Source organism: Oenanthe melanoleuca, chromosome 3, assembly GCF_029582105.1.
Source record: "Oenanthe melanoleuca isolate GR-GAL-2019-014 chromosome 3, OMel1.0, whole genome shotgun sequence".
Lineage (NCBI taxonomy): Eukaryota > Metazoa > Chordata > Aves > Passeriformes > Muscicapidae > Oenanthe > Oenanthe melanoleuca.
In genome coordinates, this window is record NC_079336.1 from 106,974,158 (window position 1) to 106,994,127 (window position 19,970).

The window sequence follows — 19,970 nt, forward strand, 5'->3', positions numbered from 1 at the left end:
GTCCTGTGAAAAAACAGTGCAGCTGCCCTGGTCCAGGTTTGCAATTTCCTTTTTCAGGAGGATGCAAAACCTTCCTATGCATTAACTGCTGCACAACCCCACAGCAGCTTCTCACCTTGCCTGGACCCCTTAATCCCCATGCAAGTGGATTTAATACCACTTATTAAAGAAGGCAGCTAATGGAGAGGCTGCTGGGAATTTATTAGCTGGGCTCTTGGGAGGCAGAGCTTACAAAATAGAAACTTAATGAACAGAGTGCTGGACAAAGGAGTTTAAATCATACCTAGCAATCTATGTCCTCCAACTCTTCACCTCTAAGGCTGATAATCAGTGGAAGCAGCTGCATTCATAAGATCCCAGCAAAGTACCCAGAGCCACTCTGGAACCCTGGGCATGAGTGAGGTGGCAGCCAGGACAGTTTCTTTAGATGATTTACAGTCAGTGGCAGAGTGGTAGAATTAGCTGATTTATTTGAAAATCAAAACAAAACCACACACCAGAATGATGAGAGGAATTGCATTACACTGCTTTTGGGTTTTGTTAAATGTAAACAACAGCACATGTTTTAGAATTTAGCTTTGTTAATAGTACTACAAAATGTTCAACATCTGAAAGCATCTTCCCTGTGCAAAGACTTTCCAGACACCTGTGATGCACCACCAATTCTTGATTAGGCACAGGAGGAGAGGCAGTGGTCCAAAAATTCAGCCAATCTAGTTTTAGGCTTCCTAATCCCAACTCAGAAGTGGTAAAGCCACATGAGAAAGCACTGATCCAGGATGAACTCGTTCTACCGGTTCATTTTTTCCCTTTTTTTTTTTAAACAGGCTTCCTTTGAAGCATCAGGCTTCACCCCAGATCAGGTACCAGCTCATCTGTACATTTAACCTCCTTCCAGAGTAGCCACAAACCCTCCCCCAGTGAGAGACATCCAGCCAGCCCAAGATGTGCACAGCTCAGGGAAAGGCAACACATTTGTGTCAAAAATCTTCATCACTCCCCCTGCCCCCTTGAATATCAAACATCAGAGCTGAAACTGCAAAGGTAGATATCAAATTGTAGTATCTGTTCCTATCACTTTCCTTGCTGAAGAGAAGCAGGGAAAAGAGCAGTGGCTGCCTGCAGGAGATCTGCTGACAGCACCAGGGCACGAGGATGCTCAGCACTGATGGCCAAGGGAATGACAGACCTCCCACTGCTCCCCTGGAATCCCAGGGACAGTCCACTTGGATCTGCACTTCAAAGAAATTGAGCTACCAAGGAAAGAACAAGAACACTGTGTGTGCAAGCCTGCTGGGTGCCTGTTGGCAGCCCTCCTTGCACTGGCAGGAGAAGAGAGCCACAGCCCAGGCACCACAAAGGTGCACGGGGCTGCCCAGGACCTTTTCCTGAACTTTTCCAGGGTAAAACCAAAAGTAATTCAAGCCTGGGTTGTGAGTAGCTGATCCGAGAGAATGTGGGAGCAAGACACATTTGCAGACACAAGACATCTGCATTTGGAATGGAGAATCAGAGAGAAAAGCACAAGGAAATTGCTACAGGAAGGAAGGACCAGCACATGCCCAATTTTTTTTCTCCCTTTCAAGTATTGGCCAGAATGTGCTCAGGCCACTATGCCTGATGGACCTCGGGATCCTGATGCTTCCAGTGGTCGCTTCCAGTGTCTCCATGTAACTAATCCCAGCCGAGCAGCAAAGATCAAGCACGTCAGTGCCAGCAGAACAACTGGTGAAAAACACAGAAGCATGTTAGAGCATTAAAAAAGACAGTGCCTCTTGTCATACTTTAGGTCCCAGAACAGGGGGTCTTCAGGAAAAGAGAAAAAATCCACAATCGCCTGTACAGGATCCATTATCCCCAGAGTTGTATCTCTCAGAGTTTTACTGCTGTACAGTGAAACTTGCTCAATACTTCCAGGTCAAGGAATATCTAAAAAGGGGGAGGCTTCCTGGACACAGGAGTTAAAGTGCATTACATTAACAAAATACTCCAAGAATAGTTGAACTATATAAAGAAACATGTACTAGTTTGGGAAAAGCACATTCTCGTCCTACCAGCTGAACAAGCTGAACCATTAAGAATGAAGATTTGCTGGTAAGAAATGTACCTAGTGCAGGAACAGTTCTGCCTGCCAGAGACCATGCACACCTCCACATTCCTGGTAGCCACAACCATCAGGAGACAAGCCTCCAGTGCCCCTGTGGCTGTGGCAGACAAGATTTGCCAAGTCCTGCTGGGTGCTTGCAGACACGACCAGGCTCCAGCTGCACTTACAGCAAAGAGAACTGTACTGGAGCAGTGGTGATGCTAGTCCAGAACTTGGCTTTAGCCACTGGAATGTGGCAGTGGGAAGGCTGAAGGGTGGGAACATGCTCCCTTCTGCTGACCCCGTGGTGGGAATAGGCATCTCAAACTCTTTCAGCAGGATTCAGAGTTCACACAGCTCAGTCCCTTTCATGCCAGCATAAAATTGCTCATAATGGTACAGCTTCTGCCAGACTGTGATTGTACAGAATTTGGACAGCTTAAGCCCTTTTACCACGGATGACTAAACTCAACTCTGCTACAGTGGCTCGCAGCAAACAGATAATCCCAGGAAAACTTGTTAAGGCTAGCCTGAGCTCTGCATAGGAGAGGAGCATGTGTAGGGCTTTGCACTGTGAAGCCCTCCATGGGTCAGAAGCTCATGCACTGCTCCAGTATGCCCAACAGTACAGGGCAAATGGAAGCCCACAGCCTTCACCCCAGCCCTGCTTTTCCTTTGGCCTGCCCTACGTCAGATGGAGCTGCTGGAGGAGCCAAGTGGGTGATGGAGAACAAACATATTGCACTGGGAAGTGAACCTGAGACAATACAAGGTTTGGGTTCAGCCCCAAGGCTCGTGGGCAATGATTTCTGCTCTGCTCTTTCCTCAGCAAAATTAATTCCTTCAAATATGTCCCTAGTCCTGCTTTTAACAAATAATGCTTTTCAAGTGTCAAGTCTCTCTGCCCTCAAGGGAAGAGAGGAAGGATGTGAAGTGTTTACTGGCCTTCTTTTACAGGAGTTAGAAAGACTCACCTATAAAGATGTTGTTGGTCAGTGGGGATGAAAATGACCTGTTCCTGTATGCACTGCCAGCCAGAGCTGCTATGACCACTGGGTAGACTGTGAGGTTATAGCGGACATACTTGTCAAGAAAGTAGTTTTCTAGATAAAACCTGTGAAGAAAAAGAGTGACCAAAGCAAGAATTTTTTTTCCCACTCCCTAAGAAAGGAATTAGACAGCGAATGGGGGGTTTTGCCTCAGCTGAGGCAAGAGACCAAAATTCTTCATTTACTAATATGCAAAAAATACATAAATAATTTATTTAAAGTAAATTTATGAAAAAATAAAGCCACGTTTCATATGGCTTCTGTATCACATCCTCACCTGTAAATCTAAGGCAGGTTGGGCTCATGCAAGTCACAAAAACATGTTCTGGCCCACAATGCTTATTGGCATTGCTAAGATCAGGGAACAAAAGCTCTGCCCAGAATCCCAGTTCATCTGCCATGAATTATAACAGAGGCCTTTGTACTCGGTGTTGGGAGAGGGATGAGGGAGAGTGAACTGGAACAGATGGTCACCGCTGGTGAGAGGTGGAAGGGGCTTCTGAGGCTTGGTGGGGACCCCTGGGGTCACTCACCATACCAGCAGGCTGAGAGCCAGGATGCTCAGGCAAGCAGTGGTTGCTTTCTCATCGCTCACGTTCCACTCATAGATCATCACGACGGCGAAGTTCAGCAGCGTGGCGATGCTGGTCCATGTCACGTACAGTGCCAGCCCGTTCTGGACCTGCCATGCAGCACAGCACGGGGACAGGAGTGACACACAGGTTACCTCTGTTTGCCTTTGGTGACCCATGGGCCCCAGCGCAGTTAAGCCAGCCTTCTGGACCTAGCTGCAGGATAAGTCCCCCAACACACAGAGAAAACAAAGCCTGGGAGTCCTGAGGGGCTCCAGAGATCCAGCCCAGCTGTGTGCTATACTGCTGTTTCAGAAAGTGCAAAGAACAGAGCCCACTCCCAGTTTGTGACAAGATGCCTTTCCAGAAGGGGTGCTAGGAACTTTTCTGTGCATGGCAGAAATCTTTCCTTAGCTATGTTCTGCCACTGGATCTTTTACTCTGATACCTCCAGCACTGCACAGAAGTTGGATTTTTTTTTACCATTTACCCACAGCACAGCTTCTCAAAAGCCACCTACCAGGATGCGGATGAGCCAGAGCTCAGCTTTGTGACCCTTCACAAACCATGAGGAGTGGATGCTCAAGGCTCGGTGGGAAACAAACAGGGAAGCACACGTGGTAAGACAGAGGACTGCCAGGAACACCAGGGCTGGAAGAAGGTATCTAGGACAAACACAGGTACACACACAATAGACATCACATTTTTCTCAGTGGTGTCACAATGCCCTAATTTGTAGCTTTAATGTTTGGCCTTTGCTGGCTTTAAGTCGATCAGCCTTTAATAAAGGTAATCACTACACATAGCACTCATTTTGACATATTGTTGTTGCTGTGTTACTCTGTTAATCATGAAGTTGTTTTCCTGACTGCAAGTGATTTCTTCACCTCTTGACAGTGGTGCTCTCATAAGCCCTTAATGTGACCATTATTATGGAAAAAATCCAAGGCAAGGAGCTTAACTGCATTAATGAAGAGAGGCATGGCTCCTGTCTTACCTGCGGTGTTAAAAATGTAGAAAAGCAGCTTTGAGGAAATCTTAGACTTCAGTGACCAGTCTATTTCATGGGCAAGGTGATAACATAATGCAAAACCCCCAAACTTCTATGAAGGCTACATTTTGTCAAAGCCTGGCATAGAGTTTTACAGGTGTGAGTAAGTGTTCACACACAGAGAAAAAAAAAAACCATAGAGAAAAAAAAAATACTAGGGCAATTCCACCAAGAATGTTAGAAAGTACTTGTAAAAAAAGACAACTTACTCTCGGTCCCACAGAAAGAGCCATCCAATATTGAGGCCATTATTCAGACACCAGGCCACATAAAAAGGTATTGGCAGCAAGTCTGGCTTCATGAAGACATATCCAAGTTCATTCCTGGTGGGAAAAAGTGGGTATGGAGAGAGGAAAACAATTCCTGCACTGACCAAACAAACATTTCTGGCCTCCTTTTCCTTATATTAAGAAGGACTTTACTTTGGAATTAAACATTTTGGCTTAAATCAGACTATTTCTCCTCTGTGTCCTTCTCTGATACAATACAGAAATACCTATGGCTTTCCCTATCAGGCAGTATTGATCTCATAGCCCCAGGAAAAGTTTCCAGTCCAGTTCAACAAACCAAGAGACTCTCCAGTGCTGGTTGTGTGATCTCTGACAGAAAGAAAACTCAAAGCATTAGCTCTGTAATCTGTTATTTTTGCCCCCGTGGATTCTCAGCCTCTAGCAGAGGGTAAATGCAGGTACTGGATAAATCTGTCAGATTTCCCAAATTGCTAGAAACAAGGCCTCATGGAGGAGTTTACACACTTTGATACCTGTCCACACTTTAGAGGAGCTCATGTACACCTCCAAACTACTTCCCAGCTTTGGATGCTGGACATAGGAGATATTCCAGCCACAGAGCGTTGGCATGTCAAGTCAAGATAAATGACAATGGTTTTGCTCTTGCTAGAAACCCCTGAAGGGGAAGTAAGAGACTGAGCTACTCTGAAAGGGAAGAGTCACTGTCCCTTCTCATTTATACTGTAAACAGCAAATAGGAAATACCTTCGACAGATCCCTGACAAGGCGTAGAGAAGCCAGGCCAGCTGCCAGGCGTAGATGACATTCCAGATGAGGAAAGTCCAGCCAGCTGGTGTGAAATCAGTGCTGTACTTGGCCGAGATGTTTCCAGGGGTTGTCCTGAACAGACCTGGCGTGGTGAATGTTATTGCAGGCAAAAGTGTTATTACATCCAGAGGATGGGGAAAGACTGCTGATTTTCCTCAACCTTCAGTCTTCCTCCCCACCTCAGTGGGTTCAAGGATGATGAGAGCAGGCCCTTGGTGCAAACTGTTGGCTTAGACATCCATTATGGAATCACCGTCCCTTATTGGGAGCACTTTGCACCTTCCCTCTGACACAGAACCAGAAAAACCAGCTGTCTGTGTAATCCAGAGGACAGCATGAAGGCAGTTTCTGGCAGATTCAGCCAGGAAGTGTTCAAACACAGCACCACTGCCGTCTACAAACCCACAGCAGCGGCCTGAACATCTCCCACCAGGGATACAAGGATCTGCCTTTCAACCACCACTAGATCCAGGTTCAGTGGGGACATTTACTTGGATTTCAAGGGACTGGATAGAGTTCAGACATTTGGCTGTAACACCTGGAGGATACACCAGCTACTTCCACCTTTCACAGAACAAGGTGAGTTTGGAGAGTTGATGAGGTAGCAAACACATCTGAGCCACCTTGTATCATAGCATGATATAAAGCAGGAAACCCACCTCTGAACAAAGAAAATTTGCTGGCATTACCTTTGAAAGTCCCAGTGGCATTTCCAGCATTCATTATCACCATGACCGTGAAGGTAGCCAAAGATAGAAATATCACCAAGATCTTCAACTTATGTAGAGCATCCATCTTACTCTGAAACACATCAGAGATATTGTTGGCTTATCCTAAAGAAAGCTTGGGTTTGTCTCACATCCCAGAGACTGTTTCAGAAATAATGCTGTAAATTCACAGATTTTAACTGCCAACTTTTATTTGTGGAGTTTTCATTAGAATTAAAGAGGCCTTTGGATGGGCTAGGAGCATCTCCATTTGAAGAGATCTCGTGAGGTTGAAGAATGGAAATGGGAAGCTTTGGGAGAGCTGCCTGCTCTGCCACTCTCCATTGGAAGAGCCATAACTTAGGTTTGCCAAAGGTTTTCACAAAGGTCTAAATATTTAGCCCACAAAATTAGTTTATCTGGCATTACTGTTGCAGTTTTAGTGAAGCAAACAGGCTTATCAATTTTGCCCACTCCAGGAAGCAAATATGAAAATGTTGAAGTCTTTGCTTTGCAGCCAAGTGCCTTTTAGTTCAACTTAACTTCTCACATTTACCTCCCTAATCCTATAACTCCGACAAATGAACTTCCTTTCATGGTGGTATTACCTCCTCATCTACTGGCTGCAAATAAGCTTTAAATGCTTTAGCACGTCTCAAGAACTTTATAGACTATAAAATCCACATTCTACAATTTTTCAAGGTTAGTAAGTAGTGACTTGAGCTTTCCCAAGTGATTTCCATTAGTCCAGCATTTATTCTATCCCAGCAAAGTTCAGTGCCACCTCTAAGAATAAGCACACATTCACCCAGCTATAGGCAACAGCTTTATTTCTCCTCACAGCTCAGCACTTGAGCTGCTTTCTCTCTACAGTGGCACTTCAATGCTTTCCAGAATTGGCAGGAGTAACAACTGAGTGGTTTCACATTGCTCAGTCTTGAACAATAAATTCTGGTTCCAGTGGATTGTTTTATAGTTCCAGGCTTTGTTCACAGAACGCGCTGCCTCCAGACACGTCACAAGGAAGTGGGAAGGGAAATTCTGTGTTCTGTGAATCCATACATGTTTTTCCCTTCTCAGTTCTATCTTAACAGAAAAAACACCCCTTAAAAAATAAAAGTTAAAATCCTATGTGGAAGAATGCAAGATATGAAATCCCAACTAGATTTATGTCAGTCAAGTTGCAGAACAACATGTTGTCTTCAACAGATACACTGGATTAGCAAATTCTGGAAAGAAAAACCCACTACTGTACTATTGTGTTGTACTAATGTATTGTACTATAAGAGATATCGTTTCTGGCTCAGGAAATAACTGACATGCAGATTTCTGAAAGTCATGAAAACGTAGGAGAAAAATATCACTGTAACTTGTCAATGATCACAGAAAGAATATAAGAATAGGACATTTGCTTGCTCCAAACCAGTACACGGGACTAGATGGTGATGTGATCTCCCTGTCAGGCCAAAACTCTGTCCTCCCATAGTCCTGTAGTTGACTTCAGCACTACATTTCCTTTTCATTAGTATATATGGAAGACCTCGATTGCACAGCTTCAGGGAAACCCATGTTTGCTTACGGAAGTCTAGGAGGAAAGCCTTGTTAAACAGGTCAATAGTTTCACTAGCGTCTCTCACCTCCTGCCTCCCTCTAACTTACTGCCTGCTATAAACCTCTGAAATATTTCCTGCCTGCAGTCTGCAGTCACAAACACCCATTAGAAGAATCAGAAATGTTACTCACAGGAATCCACACAGGCTTTATGGCAGCGTTTTACAGCTGTGGTTTGGCTACAAGCAGCGCTGGGGAGTCTCCGCCTCCTAACCTAAAGAGATTTCATACAACTCTCGGCAGATTAATAATCACTTATTATTAAAAGAAAAATAAAAACTCACAGAAGTTAGAAATGCTTTCTGTCTGTGAGCTGCTGCAGCCTCCAATTGGCTAAAGCTTCCCAAAAACAAGCACTTATGCAAGAGAAATGTGATTACTTAACCAAAGACTTTTATAACAGCCAGACATTTCGTATAACATTGCATGCTCCCAATTTGTTGGCAGACAGAGGCTAATGAGTGCATGCTCTGGCCCCTTGCCTGCTTTGTCCTTCCCCATCCCTGCCAGGAGGAGGGAAACTGAGCGCTTAATGCAAAATATTGCATCTCAAAATCTTAGTGCTCCTGAGTGGGATATGCTGGCAGGGTGTGCTGGAGAAACAGACTGGATTTGGGGTTTGGGGAATATGAAGATTAAAATGGTTTGAATTGGAAGGGATCTTAAAGACCATGTGACTCCAACAACCCCTCTGCTGTGGGCAGGGACACCTTCCACTACACCAAGTTACTCAAAGCCCACCCAGCTTGGCCTTAAACATTTCCAGAGATGAACACACAGATGTCATACACAGAACCACAGAAAGGTTTAGATTGGAAAAGAACTCTAAGATCCAGTCTAACCATAGTCTGGATCCTGTGTGCATCTTCAGATCTTCCTGTAGCCCCAGATGGATATTGGGTCACGAGCAAACTTCTGTTCTTTGATACAGGAAAGGCTCTGGCCCCCCAGTGCAAGCCCACCCCACAGAAACAGTGCAAGCTGTTCAAGCTGATCAGTCTCTGCCTGCACCTCTATCTGCTACAGAGCCACAGTCTCACCACATCCACTCCTTACATTTTATATTTCTGCTTGTTTCCTCTCAAATTTAAACTTTTATAACCAATTTAAAATATTCTTCAGCATCAAAATTTACCTTGTGCAGCCACAGTAAGCAGACAATCTGGCTGGGAACTGCCCCATGTCAAATATAAAGGCAGTAAATTAACTAGCACCTATCTTCATCCATTGGAAACATCATGGAACTGGAAATTAACCCAGCTGGAGCTTTATTGGCCGTTGAGAGAGGTGGAAAGCCTATATGAACATGGATTTGCCATCCGTGGGAAGTGCAGGGCATCCAGCCAGCACTGTTGCTGTCTATTTATCAGTGTAGGTGTGAGGTCCACCCTTTGGAGGCATTCTGAGGTCCACCCTTTGGAGGTATTCTGCTGTGGAAACCAGTGGTTTAAGTATGATTATTTCTTATTAGCCAGATAACATGTTGTGCTCTACATGGGGATCAAAAACAAGAGCTGCTTGAGCTGCTTATTCATAGCACGTTCCTTGAAGAAGACAAGTGCCTGAGTTCACAGCATGGCAGTATTGGCATTTTTCTCTCCTTTTTTCACTTTGTGGATCCCCCAGATCCACTCTGGATCCCCAGACTCACAGAGTGACTCTGCCCATGTCCTAGAAACTGCCTTCAAGTAATGAGTTTATAAGCACTTGTTGCAGCAAGCATGGGCTGAAATACATGCAGAACCATTACAAACACCGTATAGCCTCTCCTCCCAGTAGATTAAAATCTACAATGCACCTTTTCCACACTGGACCATGTCTTATTTATGGGCCTCATATGTATATCTAGTGTGTATAGGCATATATACATCTTTACTCATCAGATAGTCCAAATGACCTCAGCATTAAGTCAGATGTTACATTTTTCATCCAACAAATGGGTGGCCTGAAATCCTTCACTGAATATAGGCCACTTTACATACATGTGCCTGTTAGGTCCACACTGACCTAAATCTAGGAAAAGTTCTGCATGCAGAAAACATTGGACAAGTGGAAGAACCAAAATACACCCACTTCCCCCCTCCACCCCACACCTCCTGCCCCATGTTCTTGCTAGTTATTCCATAATGCATCTCTTGCTGCAGTGAGACAACTAGAAGCAATGCCACCACGGTGGTGGCCTTGTCCTCTGGCCACACTCTGTAATCCAGCCAGAAACCTGAAGCCTACATTCTGAGTTTAAGAAGGTTTTGGTTTTTTCAGAATAAATCACAACACAGGCCTTGAATAAAATATTTAAAAATATTTTATCATGCAGCTCTACAAAAATCCCCTCAAGTACATTCATAAAATACAGAGCAATGTACTTATAAAGTTATTAAAATTGAACATCTCTTGCTTCACTAGGCTGCACAGCATTCCCAAAAGTGGGAATGCTCAGGACAGCTGTAGCTTTAAGATACCAGAGTTAAAGGAAGATTTTATGGAAAGGCCCTACCTTTCAATAGTGTATCTTCTCTGGGAGAACTTTTAGGCTTATTTCTTCAACATGGGTTTCAATATCTTTGCTGGCCTTTTGAGGAAATAAAATTATATTGTCAGAGGAGTGGAAAATGCAGTTATATTAATATCAGACAAGAAATGGCTGCTGATGTTTGCATGCACAAAGAGAAGCAAGATACAATCCATGTTTACAAAAGGATGTGTCTTGAAATCCAGATAGGCTGCTGAATGAAATCTCTGGAACCAGTTTCCATGACACAGACAGTGGTTGGTACTTTTCAAGACAAGCTGCTTTGAATCAAATGTAAGTTTGTATTCATCTGGCTCATGATAGAGAAAAACAGTTTCCAACTAACAGTTATTTTACCATCAGGGCAGTTTTCTGATAAACAGAGGAAAATACAGGCTCCTCCTGTATTACCAAAAATCTTTAAAGGGTCTATCTTTAGACTCTTTAGAGGCCTCATTTGTTTCAAAAGAAGAAGAAAATAAATAGGAAAAAAAGCTGCTTTTCAAGAAGGAGAGATCTCCCATGCCCATCCCTCCCCACACACACTCTCTGCAGCACCAAGCTGTGCTCCAGCAGCAGCTGGGCACCTCAGATCCCAGGGCACACACCAGAGCAGGACTGGTTGCCCTGAGACCACAGCTCCACTATCAGTCCCCCATGCACTGGAAAGCCATGTAAGTATTTATAAGGTGATGAGCTAGCATGACCAGACTTTGTCCTGGTATTAAGGCCCTGCTGACAAGAGGAAGATCCTACATTTTAGAAAAACCCTTGACATGAATCCTCCTGCTAGTAGCTGAAATAAAACATTATGAGCACAGACAGTTTGAGTCCCAGAACAGAAAGTGGAAGCCAATTGCTTTCTACCTAGAGATGCCCCTCTGGAGGTACTGTCCTCAAAATAAACTCATTTTGCACTGTGTAGGAACTGAGAAAAGTTCATCTGTGGGCAGCTCACCCACCTAATGGCACACAGTCATCAGCAGGAAACTCCAGAAAGCAAAGCTCCAGAAACACCTCCCCAGCAAGGCAGGAGCTCAGATATTGCAACCAGTCTGCCAAAGCCTTTTGTCCCCATCAGCAGCAATGATGGGTTTAAATCCTAAAGATATTCTGCACACTCAGTGCTCCAGTTTAATCCTTATAGCCACTTGCTTTAACTCCAGGCTTTCCCAATGTGCTGGGCAAACTTGCATCCATGAATCAGTGACCTCGTTGGAAATCATTTTCAGGCCAAGTTCAGCAAGTGTTGACAACCAAATATACTAATCTTCTAACAACAGCTCAAGCATCCTAATCCTGCAGTGGGTTAATCTGGGTGCCCTCAATGCCAGGGATTTGCTTTTCCTTGCTGCTAGAAGGGATGGGATTTGGCTGTGCACATTAGGATGGGCACACAGTGAAAAGGATCTGTGTTAGCAATCCCCTTTGGGTATTTTAAGAAGGAAAATCATCTGCTTTTCATTGTTGGAGAGCAGAACAGATCCACCCTTTGGCAGCAGGGAAATATCCCTATGTTTGAGGGAGCAAGAAGAGTAGGGAACTCACTACCCTCATACTTTCAACCAGACTTTAAGATGCCATGCTAAAAATCATGGACTGATCTCCAAATCTTTTCATTGAACTCTAGATTAAGGACATTATTGCAATTATTTAAGTAACTCAAACTATGCCCTGCCAACTCTTGTGAGAGAAAGAGGGTAAAAGACAATGCACTTCTTTCTCTAAACTGAGCTTCTAAGAAGTAATAAAACATATTATCCCCAGATGTTCTCATTTACTGGTTAAGGACTGGTAAATTTGCCTTCTTCAAAGGAAGCCCAAGAGTCTGCCTGCAGCAGAGTCCAATGTCTGGCAGACAGCACTCACAGAATCAGACCAGGAGCACATCACAAGGAACCAGAAACTCACCTGCACAACCCACCCCTTCAAAAAGGATGGCTGTGAAGAGATGAGGAAAAGAGCAGAGCTGAGCAGCGATGAACAAAGACACATATATGTCTGGATATCCTCAATTTAAAACCTCTTAATTGCATAAAGGTTATTTTATTCAATCCCTTGGCATTACTGTTACTCACAGGACTCTCCTATGTCCTCCTCCACCTCTGAAGGAATCACAAAACCAAGAACATTCATTCAGCACTCTGTTTGCTCAGTATCACTACTCTATCGATCTTAAGAACACAGACATATTATTCTCCTGGATACCTCATCACTATTACCCGAGAATGCTTCACAAGCATTTAATTATTTCTCTCCCCACAATTCCATGGGAAAAGCAAAGCCAGCCCCTTGCACTGGCAGCAGTAGAGCTGTCTCTAAGCCCCCACTAGGTAGAGGTGGCTGTTTTGCAGAGCTCACACAGCCACCAGTGTGGCCAGGAACAGAGATATATAGAAAGGGAGGAAAGGCACCTGGACAGTGGTCAGAGCACAAGTTTTTCTCACTTCTGTGGGAGCAGAGAGCTGCCTTATTTTACAGCTGCAACATTCAGGTCAGCCAGAACCTCTCATGCAGAAAGCCTGCTAGAGAGGTAACTCGGGTGGCCTGATTTTCTTTATGGTGCTTTTTTTGTGGCACTTTATATGCTTCAATGCAGTAGTGTCACCTATAACTGGCAGCATTCAATGCATCTCTCAAGCTGAACATTTAGAAAATGAGAAACATTTGGATGGCAGCAGCTTTCCTACAAGAGGGCAGCACGAAGATTAAACAGACGACTTCCATTCACAACAGCTGAGTGCCTCACTTTACTAGGAATACTCCTTTAATATAGCAACTTTGCAATCTAATTATCTAGGTATTTTTTAAAGGCAACTGGGGTTTATATAAAATGTCATAATATGGATATGTATCACCTCCTACACGAACTATCAGCAGAACTAGAACATTTAGACTCATTACTGTGGGAAATTAGTGGAACAAAACTCATTGCAAGACCTTAGAGGTAGGGAAGGAGACTTTTTATGAAAAAGATTCCAGCAAGCTGGTCCTACCCACTCCCACTCTCCCTTCTACATACTCACGTGCACAGGACTGTATCCATCTGCTCAGGATCAGCCAGGTACAGCAGGAAGCAGTGGGATGTGCATCTTCAGTGGGATGGGCTTTTCTTCATTTTAGTCGGCATCTTTTATACCCTTCAGCAGTGGATATGATGATCTTGTGTATCACCCTTCAAGAGTTTCAGGCAAAACTGAGTCTTTTGTTACCCTTATCTGGGCATTTCACAGTTTCTCTACTGTGGGTCATCATCCTGTCACCTTATCTCTAAGGCTCCAGTTTGGGTTTTGTCCTCTGGTTATTTATTTGCATGAAACACATAGCATGGTTCTACAGCAATTAACAGATGCTACTCCTTTAACCCTTCATCTGCTGCTTTTCTGTTTTCTTCAGCTAGGCATTTCCATTCACATCAGTATTGGTATTTCTGCTAAAAAGCCCCACATCAGGCAGGGAGAGTTCCTGGCACAATTTGGAAGCTGTTAACTTCCTGTGAGACAGGGCAGGGAACAACTTTGGCAACAAATTACACTGCTTCTGACTGGCCATAAGAAATGCAGAGGTTGAAAATGTCTGTATGTTGTGGCAAATTTTAGGCAGCAGTCCCTTTAAGTGATTCTTTTATTTATATGTTACCACACAAGCTTCATTCACCCTCCTTCCCACATCCCTTCTCCTTGCTTCTCCATCTGCTCATCTGTCTCATTCTCAGTATTCCATACAATTGCTCCCATCCCCTTTCCCTTAGAGGAAATGCCACGCCCGAAGTCTGGTTTCTTGCCAATGTCTACCCTCTCCTCTCCCATAAGGATGTGCAAAAGTATCTTCAGACCTATAACTCAACAGAGTTGGCTGCTTCCTGAAAGCAAAAAAAGCACACCCTTTGCTCCATGTTCATCTTCCAGACAAATTTCCAGGCTGCATTTCAAAACATGGAAGTATTCAAATAATGAAAAGATTATTTCAGACAGAAATTTAAGACAAAACATTAGTTCTCTTCTAAACTTAGTCAAAACCATCGAGACCTCTTGTCCTGTAACTTTGCAGAAACAAACTAAGCCTGAGGCAAGAACGAAACAATGGAAAACTGCAGCAACAAGGGAAAACTGCAGCCAAAGTGGGAATTTGGGTATGTCAGAAGAGAAAAAAGGGAGTTCTAGCAGGAAGAATAAGGAAGTCATAACTTCAAACAATGGTGTAATTTTTGCCTACAGTAAATGCACATGTTACTGTGCATGTACATGTTAAAAGACATGTGCATGCACATCCATATATCCAGAACCTCACTTTGCAGCCTCCCCAGAGTCATGCAGTGGGTGCTTTTATTCCTTCAAGCTGGAGACCAGGTATGTCCATGGAAAGCCAGCTGTCAGCTGAACACAAGGGCTCTACATCTCAGGAAGGTGAAATGCAGTTTCTCACAGAAGTCTTTTTCAACACAAATGTTCCCAGGCCCTGCCACCCACCACTGGAGGCCTGCCTGCTCCTGCAGATGCAGATGAGGATCTACCCTCAGTGCAACCCCAGTGCAGTGATTTGGGCTAACCTGTGCTTTGGACCTGAGATGCCTTATCTTGTCCTTTGGGCTGTTCTTTGGAGGGACTGGAATCCTTTCCTAGGGCAATGTAGAATATTAGAATTGTTTAGGCTGGAAAAGACCACTAAGATCATCGAGCCCAAATGTTAACTCAGCACTAAACCGTGTTTCCAAGTGCCACACCTATACATCTTTCAAATACATCCAGGGATGGTGACTCCACCACTTCCCTAGGCAGGCTGTGCCAGGGCTGGGCAATGCTTTCAGTGAAGAAATGCCTCCTAATATCCAGTCTAAACCTCAGAACATCAGAAGCATCCAGAAAGGTCAGAAACATCAGTTACCTCTTTCAAAAATGCAGATTAGTAGCAAATTGATGAGGACTGAGCTCCCACAAGTGTCAGAAAAAAACAGTAAGAGTCCAAACCCTGTGCACATTGGAGAGGTGCCTCTTAATGTATTTTCCACATATCTTCAAACCTTATGTTGTCTTAGCCCAAATACCCTTCATGGGGTTATCATGCTGGTACTTTTTGCAATTCAATCATCAAAGCAGTGTCTGCCCTTCCTCCTCTTCCTACTAATTAATTTTTAAGTGAAACTTATGGTGTTAGCCATTTTGATCTGGTTATTCTATTAAGGCTTGTCTACAGTCACAAACCTTAGTCTAGAAGCCACAAAGCCTCAGTAGTACCATCACTTCAAGCTTGTTGTCATGCCTGGGAACTATCAGCTCTCTGGATAATAGGACAACATCCTTTTCTTCTGCATTACAGCTTCCAAATGTGTGAAAGTGCTGTCAGCACAGGGCTTTGGCAGACTAAGGCACCTCACTGGCATGTAAAATGGGCCATGCAAGACCCAGATGATTGGCCAGACAGTGCTCACCCCTCTCATCAGCTTTAGAAGCTCAGACACAAGCTGAGGCGTATCATAACTCATTTGTTTGAAAGTTTATAGAAGTCAGTTTGAAAAGTTTGAAAGTTTATAGATGGAGTCAGGTCCTATAGATAAACACAGGAAAATTCTCACCAACTGTATTTTTTTTTTAAAGATGCTGGTAATTACTGAAAAAGAGGTTATTTATAGGCTACATAATCTGCCTGTCTGCCACATGGCCCTGCAAAGCTCCTGTGTTAAAAGACCAGCTAATCTAAGAGCCACTTTGAAAAACTCACCCACTCCAAATCAAGGAGAATCAGGGCTCATGCCAATTGCTGAAAGACTTGGTCTGACCACAGATACTTCCACACAGAACTCACCAACAATGTGAGAAGCAGAACATAGGAATTTCACTTCCAAAAATTAGGAAACACACACTGAAAAGAGTAAACTAAAACAGGGAAGGTTTGAGGTTTTTCTTCTGGCTTTTTTCCACCAACATAAAACCATCCACACCTTACATGCAGGGCAGTTTTTCTTAAGTGGGTTTGAACCACAACAACTCCAGCGTTACCCTTCCTAACATGATCATCCTTTGTGGCAAGTGTAGATCAAACCTACCTGTTAGAGTAGTAAAACATAGTAATAACAACAAGATCCATCATTCATTATGATGAAAGGACTGTCATGGCCAGATCACACTATATCAGTCGAGGCTATAAATCTCCTTGTATTTTACTCCCCATGAAAAGAGCACTTTCCCAATCAGAGAAAGCTGCTGAGCCAGAGATGTGCTCTCAAGGCATGAGAATGTTCTGCAGGAACACATCTGTCACTTGGCAGTGTTCACCTGAAAGGAGAGCCCTGGGTGATATGGTGCAGAAATGAAAGTTTTTTTCTGCAACATACCATAAAACAGAAAGTGAAAGTGCCTGAAAGAAGAGAATTTCAGCTTTACTGAGGGAAGAGGCATCATGATCACTTCATAAAACTCCAAATATTAAAAGCTGTTATGCTGTGCTCACACCCTAAGTACACCATACTGAAGAAGCTCCACTTCCAAAGGCTGCTGCACATGCCAGATAAATATTTTATACATCAACTTCGGCATCTAACATAAAAGGAAATAAATATATAAAACTAAACAGAATTCCTCAAAGTCCGTGTAGCCTCCCCTGCCTACCATGAGCAGGAGGCCTTTCAGAAGGCCAGCAGGATCTCTGCAGATAGGGATGGTTTACTCAGAGCATTGGATGCACATCAGCAGAACAGTCCTGTTCAGTTACATTTCTACCCTCCCAACCATCAGTGAGAATCAGACTTACACCCAGAAGTTCACTGGTGTCTTAAAAGAAAAGCTTGGAAAAGAGCTCAGACCATTCCAGAAGGATGAGTGCAAAGCCAGGGTCTCCCAACTAGATTGTACTGGGATCTTTGTGACTTGAATAATGCTAGAGGTTGTTGCTCAAAACTGCTCATTCACGGCAGTCACAGACAGCAAGATTTCACCATCATTCAACACAGTGATTTTCAGAGAAACCATTTCATTCACAGCACTTTTTAAAAGATAATTTGTGAGACCATCCTGAGAACAGAAGAAGACTATAGAAATATATATGTTTTTAAAATGTAATGGGAGGACCTTCTGTTGAAAACCCTGGAGAAGATAGTTACCTGAGCAACAAGAAATGGAAGATTATCAGTAGCATTTATCTAAGTCAGGGAGCAGCATTGTCCCACGAAGGAGGACAAGGAGACCCAGCACAGGCTGTGCTCTCACCCACAGCACCTCCCTGAGCAGAGCTGGGTGCTGGTAGCAGCTTCCATCAACAGCCCCTGACACTGCAGAGGGGTGGCCCAAGTCCAGGGGTCACCTGGGGGTGCAATCATTGAATCACTGGAGGCTGGAGACAAGCTACAAGACAACCCCTCAAGGGCCCATCCAGACAGTAAAACCAGAAACCAGCCCACCTGCGAGGCAGCCCAGGGCTGGGCTCAATTGAAGCTGCTGGGCAGAGGGTTGGGTGAGGTCCCCACTGAGGCTGCTCAGAGCACTTGGGACCCTCTGGGTGCTCTGGGAATTTGTTATTTTTTCATTGAAACCTCGAAGCTGCAGCAGGTCACAGCCAGGAGCAGCAGGACAGTGTATCCATGAGGAGAATGGCAGCTGGGAGGTTTATTCCCATTGCATGCAGCAGCAGCTTGCAGAGCTCTGCCTGCAGCGTGAATGAATGACCACTACGGGCCTTTGTTCTTTGCTTTGGTCTGCCTGTCGGGACTGTCAGGGATTATAAACATCAGCACTGCAGATTTTGGTGTTGGTGCCAGAAAGCAGAGCAGTCAGAAGCTGTGCCTCCTCCTCCTTTCCAATTCAAAGTGTTTCAAATAAAAACAAAGAAAATGGGGTTTTTTTTAATCTCTGCCATATAAACTTTGATAGAAAAAGCAAAATCATGGACTTAAATGCTCCTTTTTATGGGCCATCTAAACTGGTGCTTGTTGGAAGACCTAATTTATCCCTCACTAGTGCCTGCAGACTTTTTTCTCTCTCATTTTACTTTTTTCCTTGTTTCTTTCACCCGCATCCATTCTCATAGCTTCTTTTGGCATTGGCATCCTTTTTTCCAGTCCCACATAACACGTCCCCACTTACATAATTGGACTTTTCACAGGGCCTCAGGGCAACCTCTCTGCTAAAAAACAAGAAGGACATTCACTGAAAAGGACGGAAAAGGTCAACTTTGTCTCTCTGCTTCCAGGCTTGGGATGCGACCACACAACAGTTCATCTCTAGGGTAGTTAACAGGAAAAATGCCAGAAGGTGGCATTCCAGAATAGCTTCTAGAATCAGTGATGACAGCAAAATCTGAGCTACACCCAGGGCTCTTCTTATGGCTGTTGACATCTGCACAGTGGAAGGGGATGCAGGAGAGCTGCAGCAGCATCTCCACCCACAGCACCTTCAGGTGATGGCTGCAGCTGCTCCTCTCTCCCTCCCTCTCTCCCTCCCTCCCTCCTTCCTCCCTCCCTCCAGTCTTCAGGTTGTTTCTCACAAAGAAGCACTTTAATGACTTCTGTTTTGAAATTTCTACTTGGAAGAAAGATTCTGGGTGATGGATCAGTGCCACCCAAACACTGAGTCAGAGTCTCCATTTCTCTCTTCAAGCACTTGAGTATCTTTAAGTGCCATCTGACCTGAAAGCCCTGAATATAAATTCACACTGGAGAACCTTCAATAGAAGATACCTACATATACATGCATGCATTTGCATGTAGCATCCAGTGGTCAGTGACCCCTTCAGCTCAACCTAGCTAAGGCAAGTTTTCAAAGGTTTCTTTGTTCGCCCTTAAGATTTAGTGGGATAAAAATAACATTGTCCTTTAGGAAGCTGAGCAAATACTAAATAGGTCTTCTGATTGTGGCTGGAAGTAAAAGCTATGATTCCCCTTTATAGGTTTCCCTCTGCCATCAAAGTCACCTCTTGCATCAGTTGTACTTACTTCCCCTCTCAGCAAAAGTAGGTATTGCCCAGGCTGTGAACAGCAAGACACCTGCTGGCTGTGCTAAAGCCTGTTATTTCAGCCTGGAGTAGAAATACCTTCTTGTCTTGAAAACCCCACTGCTGCAATGTAATAAGTAAGGAATAAAAGCCAGAAAAAACTTGTCCTGAGCATTTTAACTTGATTTCCCTCCTGGTGTTGGATAAATGGCTGCAGACACACACCAGTGTGCTCAGGAAGCCACAGCAAGTGGAATCTGAAAGTACTAGGTCACATTTTGACCCAAACAAGAAAGTGATCTCAGTTGTGTAGCAATGAATTCTCCTCATTTGCTGAGACAACTTCTATCACAACCATAGGAAAACAAAACCCTAAGACAAACAGATGGATAAACCTCCAGA

The 19,970-nt window shown here is 44.1% G+C and overlaps 1 protein-coding gene across 1 annotated transcript; it reads right to left on the bottom strand.

The window, feature by feature from the left end:
• Window positions 1–453: 453 nt before the first annotated feature.
• Window positions 454–8,489, bottom strand: LOC130251678 (uncharacterized). The gene is made up of 8 exons (XM_056488514.1): window positions 8,267–8,489; window positions 6,506–6,617; window positions 5,754–5,898; window positions 4,968–5,081; window positions 4,228–4,372; window positions 3,669–3,817; window positions 3,061–3,200; window positions 454–1,725 (listed from the first exon to the last, which is right to left on the bottom strand). The coding sequence occupies exons 2-8, from the start codon at window positions 6,609–6,611 to the stop codon at window positions 1,604–1,606; spliced, it is 921 nt and encodes a 306-aa protein (XP_056344489.1). The 5' UTR covers window positions 6,612–6,617; window positions 8,267–8,489; the 3' UTR covers window positions 454–1,603.
• Window positions 8,490–19,970: the final 11,481 nt, after the last annotated feature.